General features: G+C 39.9%; 1 protein-coding gene across 1 annotated transcript; it reads right to left on the reverse strand.

Annotated features, from left to right (window-relative positions):
• Positions 1-2,596: 2,596 nt before the first annotated feature.
• On the reverse strand, positions 2,597-6,998 carry TMT1A (thiol methyltransferase 1A). The gene is given in 3 exon segments (XM_036992286.2): positions 2,597-3,757; positions 3,760-3,943; positions 5,527-6,998. Coding segments are annotated over 3 exon segments (738 nt in total). The 5' UTR covers positions 6,025-6,998; the 3' UTR covers positions 2,597-3,701.
• Positions 6,999-7,365: the final 367 nt, after the last annotated feature.

The following is a 7,365-nucleotide window of genomic DNA, read 5'->3' on the forward strand; positions in this document are numbered from 1 at the left end:
TCAGTATATTACCTTTTTTTTTTAAACTAAGGTAGAAAATGGGAACATTGGCTATTCTGTGTTCATTTCATGTGCCTTTAGTATAACATGACCTCTGCCTCAATTCTCTGGCCATTCCCTGGTTTAGAGAATTCTAATTATTCTTAATGTAGCCTGAAGGCTCTTAGTTTTAAATATTGAGATAAGTAAAGTGACATTTACTGAGCAGTTATATTTTTTGCTTTTGTTGATATTAGTCTGCTTGATTCATTATACTCTCAGTTGCCTTAGATTAACAGGAATTGGATTTTTAGTTATGTTGATTCTGTTTCCTAAAGCAATACCAAAGGAAAAGACTTGTGCGAGGGTCAAAAGTACAAAAGGTACTATTATGCAATGTTTGCTTCACTTTCTATTCAAGTATGAAATATGTAGGCATTCAGGAAAAACAATTCGAATATTAGAATTTAGAAACAGAATCTTTTAAAACATAGATATAAGAAATCTTAGTGAGATTTTTTGTTAGCCATTAAAATAAGTGTTGGGCTCATGGGCTCAGGGTCTTAATAAAATTAGGATAAAGTTGATGGTAATAGCCATCGCCAGATCGGCCCCTCAGGCTCTTGGCCAGTGCTCTGCTTGCTTGCTTACGTTCACATACTGTATTTCTTGCTTTTACTTGTCTGTGGCACAAGCTGTTTCATTAGGCTGAAATAATACATTCATTCTCTGGAATTCAGCTCAGATGTCACTTCCTCAAGGAAGCCTCTGGTCCTCCCCCTAGGTGAGACTCTGTTCTCCTGGTGCCCTGCCCCTCACCCTCACAGGTAGCATTTTTCACGTGAGGGCAGGGACCAAGGCTGGCTTATTCAGGACTCTCAGCCAAGCACCAAGAGCAGAGTATGCAGGAGGCACTCAACACATATTTGCTGAATGAAGTCTCACATTTATTAAGTTACCAAGTTCTTCATTTATTGACTCCTCACAGTAACCCTTTAGATAGATATTATCCCCCTTAACAGCTGAGGAAAGTGATTCATTGAGAAGTAACTTGCCCAAGGTCACATGGTGGGTGAATGACACAGCCAGGACTTGACCTAGGTCATGTTGACACCCAAGCCACCGTGGTTCTGCCTCTGTGTTTCCCCACTGTGTGCAGCTATCCCCTGGGAAGCCAGTGTTCAAAGCCCGGTGCTCTGCGATCTACCAAAGGCAGGCAGAAAGGGTGTGATCACAGTGCGGCGGTGTACTTATAATTGTCATTTGTTGTGTGCCTTCCCAGCATCCACCCCTGCGTTCCCCAGTCACAGGCCGTTTTTGTTTGGAGGTCATGCAGCTCTCCTTGTAGCAGTACATGTGGTCAGGGTGTGCTTGGCCCCAGGGATGAAGCACCGTGACCTGTACTTGAGCCAAGCAGCATAATCGTTCCATCGGAACATTGTAATTGGTTCAGGGATTGGCTTGTGACCCAGTATTGCCAATAAGAGCCAGCTGAGATTCAATCCAGAACTTTAGTTGGAGTTTTTGCAAGAGAGGATTTGATCTTTCCAACGGGCTTTGGGCCCTGGAAGCATGAAGATGGGCACAATTGCCGCAGACTCACCACTGGATGCCGAGAACAGAGAGAAAGGCAGATGTGTCCCTAGACACTGTCTGGCTCCTGATAACATTATCCGAGTCCTGCCCAAGCTGTGTGCCCAAGGATTTCTGCCCCTATGCCACTAATTTGAGTCAGTAAAGTCCTTTTCCTGCTTTAGCCTTTTTGGGTTGGGAGTTCTGTCATTTGCAATCGAAGGATGCTAACCAACACAGGACCTTAAATGCATCGGACATATTTTGCCCTTTTTCAGTTTCCATTTTGCATAGTCTTAGATCACTTTCACAGGCTCTTGGAATGAGCATAAACCTGTATTTTCTGGGTGTGGGGGAGAAAGCAGTGAGAAGGTGATGCGGCAGCGATGATTGTCGAGCCAGGTTTGTGGTTTGGGGAATTAGGGCTCCTAAGACTTGCTCAGTAACTTATGCAACGTTAAGAAAGTTCATTTATTTATTTCTCTGCACCTCAGTTTTGTCTATAGGAAGTGAGGATGATATTTCCCACACCACTTAGATGAGACAGAATTGATAGGAATGTGCTTTGTGCTTTGGTATTTATTTCCAGCATGCCCAGACATTTCACCATGTTAAGGCTTTTCATATTTCTCCGTCACTAGACGGACCTACCCAGTAGCAAGGTGGATAGATGGAGGAGGTAGATGGAGGAGGTTCCTGCTTTGGGGAGGCTGTAGAGGGAGGGGATTCATGTTCCATAGCTCAGAAGGCCTTAGATAAAGATCCTAACTCACCATAACAGTTACTACTTTCATGTTCAAGAGAGAATAGTAAGTTTCCTTTTTGCTCTATGGATTTCACAAATGGGGTCTTTGGACTTGAACTTTTCAAAACCCTTTCTGATCCTTCCAAATTGTGTTTTCCAAAATCTACTAGCTGTGTTTAGTTACCTGACTGTAGAAAGAAAAATCTTTGTGTTCAAAAAACTTAATTTTCCACAATGAAGGAAAGCCCTCCCAGGGACAATAAGAAAAATGAAACCAAGATAGCAAAGATATAAAAACCATTTTTGTTCATTCCTAAAATGCATATGACTTTATTGATTTGATGTTTAAAATAGTATCTTTGCAAATTCATCTTAGAAAATATACTAAACTTATTAAAATACTGCAAACTGCTGCTGAAAATATTCTGGAACCCTCTGACTGACCAACCTAAACCTCATTCTCAAAGTACTTGTGGTGATTTTCAGAGTTTCCCATGATTGCAAGGAACAAAGAAATCATCTTGGAACAGGAATGGAAATTTGATCAGAAAAAAACCAAAAAATACTTGTCTACTTTACAGACTCACAGTCTGTCTGGTGTTTAGGGGCTCTTACCTAGCATACCTAATATGCAAGGCTTTCTTAATTACAGTGGACCTTTCTTTGCCTGCAATTTACTACGGTCAGCAAAGTATATGCTAGATAATGAGGGGAATGAACCCAAGAACCTTAACTGCCTCAGATATGTTAGGATATGCTAAAGTGCCAAGTACAATCTTCATCTTAAAAACTGAAGACCAGAATGCAGGAAAACAAACTTTGGTGGAATATGTAATGAAAGACACAACAAAGCTGGGCAGGCCGGGGTGTGGCATTCTCCTATGTTACTTTGAAAGCCAGCCCAGTGATACTAAGACAGCAGATAGATTCAGATTTCTTTTTTGGAAAATCTGTGCTATTTAGATTTGGATTTTTCAGCTAGTTAGTATTCCCTTACTCAGTTCTGAAGTATTAAGGTCTTTTTACGTCTCCATTTTCAAAGTTTTCTTTCAAGTGATTTAACTGCTTGTTAATGCCAAGCTCTCAAAGAGGGGGTGAGATTAAAATCTGTGAATAACAATTTAAATAAGATAGTTGGAAAAATTTTGAAGTCACTGAATAAACTAAGGTTTGGGGATAATGGTAGACTTCAATTATGAAAGCCCACTGTTTCCTTTTAAGGGGGAGTTCAAAGCTGTTTTTTTCATTTTGTTTGAGATTCTTTGGGAGACAATAAAAAAGGCTAAATAGAACAACATAAACTTTTAGGGATGAACTAAAAAAAGTCTCCCTTCTCCCAACTACTATTTTAAGTGTAAAACTGAAGCCTTAAAATATTCAACTCATTCAGCTCTCTGCTCCCCACTCACACTATTTCACAGCATATCCACAGATGTGTGGGCGTATCAGCTGCCAGGACAGAGGGGCCTGTAGGTGCCGCAGCTGCAGCTTGGAGAAGCTGGCCTGCTCCAGGGCCTTCCAGCTCTCTCTGGTCAGGTTGCACCCATCAAACAGAAGGTTCCAGGCAGGATCCAGGACCTGCTGCCAGAAGTAATTCCAGGTTGAATACTCGGCTGCTACATGCTCCATGAAATAAAAAGCCCCTCCCTGAGAAAGAAAAAAAAAAACATTTCAAGGATTTTAGCTTTGGAAAAACAAATTTATAAGATGATTAGTGTCAGATATCATTGGCCCCAGAGGCTAACTTTATGAGAAGACATAGATAAACTAAAACTTTACTGAGACACCATTTTAACCCATAGTTTCATCTTCTGTCAAATGTTATACAAAGCTGACATTCTAAAGCAAGTAAATGTATTATCTGATGGTAGAAGTAATATATAGGAATAGCGAATACTTAAAGTAGTTACTGCATGCAGGCTGCTATCCACTAATTCACTGAATACTCACACTAAATATATTTGGTAAGTATTATTATCATTCCTGTTTTTACAGATGAGGAAACTAAACCACATAGAAAATAAACAACTTATCCAATGTCACACAGCCTGAAAAATGTCAGAATCAGGTTTTGAACCTGGGTGGTCTGGCTCCAGAGGCTGGTAGTACTACCCCACCAATATGTTTACTTTAGAAAATTTAGAAAATACAGAAAATTGTAAAAAGAAAAACAATCACAGAACTATACAAGGTCTAAAATGAAAAAGAATTCTTGCCTCACATTCAATCCCATTCCCAGGAGGTAACCACTGTTAATAGTTTCTTGTCTGCCATTTCCATTAACATATATACATACATAGGTATCCTCTTAAGCCCCCCTCATACAAATGGGCTGTTACTCTATGTAATATTCTATTCTTCAATTGCTTTTTAAAATTTAACATTATCTCTTGGAGATATTTTCATATCAAGGTATATAACTTCCTTATTCTTATTAACAGAATTCCTTTATGTAATGTGACAATTTACGTGAACAGCCTCCTTTTGATGGATGTTTACTTATTTCCAATTTGTGCTCTTATAAATGTTGTAATGAATATCCTTGTGTATGGATGAATTTGTGCACATTTATTATAGGATATATTCCTAACCTGGATAAGAGAGTATATGCACTTAAAATTTTGATATTACCAAATTGTCCTCCCAAGAGGGCGCTTCCTCCAGTGGATGTGGAGGTTTTCATTCTTCCAGGCCCACCCTAATACCATGTTTTCCTTAAAAGTCTCTAATAATGTAATAGGTAAAAATGTTATATCGCTTGGTTCTTTAATTGCAAGTAAGGTTGAGCATTTTTATAATAAGCTATTTATTTATATTTCTGTTGCGGCTCTTTGCCCATTTTTCTCATTGATTTAAATAATCCTACTGACTTAATCCTTATTTCTTATTGATTTTAAAAACCTTATTGATATATAGTGTCTTTTAATATGAAGGAAGCTAACCCTTTGTCTATCATCCCTGACAAATACTTTTTCCAAGTTTGTTTTGTATTTTAACTTTCTTATAGCACCTCTTTTTTCTGCAGAAGTTTTACAGTTTTATGTATTCAGATTTATCAATCTTTCCCTTTATAGCTTCTTTCCCACTCTAAGATTTTTAAAAATTCAGCAGTGTCTTCTCTAGTAGTTTCACTTTTTATATTTAAGTGTCTGATCCATCTGAAATTGACAGGACTGCCCTTGGGGATTGTGGTTGGTCCTAAACAGTCCTCCTGACACCCCCTCACTCACCGGCCTCAGCACTCTGCACACCTCCTGGAGGATCTGCTTCTGGTTCTTCACGGAGCACAGGACCAGGGTGCACACCACTACATCCATGGAGCCGTCAGCCACCTGGTGCATGTTCTCCCCAGCAGCCACCACGAAGCGCTCGAACTGCAGGTGTTGGTTCTCAGCAATGCTCTTGATCAAGAACTTCTCAAAGTTGGGATTCGGGTCAATACAGGTCACCCTGCTTCCAGGCGGATAGAACTTGAAGTTGGTCCCGGTGCCACAGCCTACCTCCAGCAGGGAGAGCTCCCCAGAGGGGCCCACAAAGTCCTTCAGGTTACTGAAGAGCTCCCGCTTCTTGCTCGCCATCTGTTCATTGTATATCACAGAGAACTTCATCAAGAAGTAGGGGAACCATTGTTGGCATATCCAGCTCCACAAACCCAGAAAGTTCAGCAGGTACATAGGAGATGCCAGGATGCAAATAGCCAGCCGGAGGATAAAGATGGTAAGCGCCATCACTCAGAAGAGAAAAAAAAAGAACAGTGGTTAGAGTTCTGACTCTAATTGCAGGCGGTAGGTTTCTGGCCACACTCCAAGGTCAGTCAGCCTCAGGGGAAGAACTGGCTGTACAGGAAAGATGCAGCTGAAGTCAAATCGTGGGTGAAGAGGCTCATTTCATCCATTTAATAGACATTTGGCAAAAGCTAACTCATAGCATAATTTTCATGAAGCAAAATGAGAAGGTCCCGAACTTTTCCTTAGAAGGAAATTTAATTGCAATCCCTTATTCCAAGGCGATTCCTGTTTTCCCTTCTGTAGGCTCAGAGACCAGTTGCCAGTTGCCTGCTGGAGTTTTATACACACGGTGCACTCACACCCTCTTGGGATGCTCCAATGACCTTTGAAAGGAAAATCGAATCTGTGGGTGGAGCCTGGTTAAGCCGTACCAGGAGACTGCTGCCGCCAAGTTCCTTTTATTGCAAGGTGCTCTCCTCCCACTTTCCCTCCTCTTGCCCCATTTTTTTAAAAAAGGAGGTGAAAGGGCATGCCTGTTTGGCCACAGTTAACAAGAACTCCCCCTTTTGCATTCTGGGCTGAGGCTCTCAGATTTTCCTAACTCAACAATAAGATTATTTTTCAGTCACTCTTTTGGGCTGTCCATCTTGTAAAGGACAAGTTTCAACTTCAGATTGTTCCAATTACTACATTACTCAGGTGATTTAGATAAAAATTCCCAGAATATTGTTTGGGAACCTAAAATATTCAGGAAATCATTTCAAACATTCACCTGCTTTTAGCAAGAAAGCCTGGACTTTAGGGTGGTCGGGGAACTCAGAAATTATTTTAAAAAATATTTTATTAAAAAAAATAATGGTAACATTTTTTCAAACTGGGTGGTGGATACAGGGAGTGTTCTTTTCTGTTATTGGTTGTATTCTACACATATTTTATAAATACTATATTCCATTTTTAACAGCTTTTTGAAGTGGAATTGACATCAATAAACTACACATTTAAAGTGTACAGTGTAAGTTTTGACATATGTACATACCAGTGAAGCCATCAATTTAATCAAGATAATGAACATATTCATCACCCACAAGTTTCCTCATGCCCCGCTGAGATCCCTCCCTCCTGCCTTCTGCATTCCAAGGCAGCCACTGATCTGTTTTCTGTCACTGGAGATTAGTTTGCTTTTACTAGAATTTTATATAAATGATGCATTATATACTTTGTCTAGCTTCTTTCACTTTAACATAATTGAGAGTCATCTATATTGTTGCATGTATCTATTGATTTTATTTCTGAGTAGTAGTCTATTTTATTGTTAACAAGTCTGTAAAACAGGAAATTTAA

This window comes from Manis javanica, chromosome 10 (genome assembly GCF_040802235.1).
Source record: "Manis javanica isolate MJ-LG chromosome 10, MJ_LKY, whole genome shotgun sequence".
In the NCBI taxonomy this organism is placed as follows: domain Eukaryota; kingdom Metazoa; phylum Chordata; class Mammalia; order Pholidota; family Manidae; genus Manis; species Manis javanica.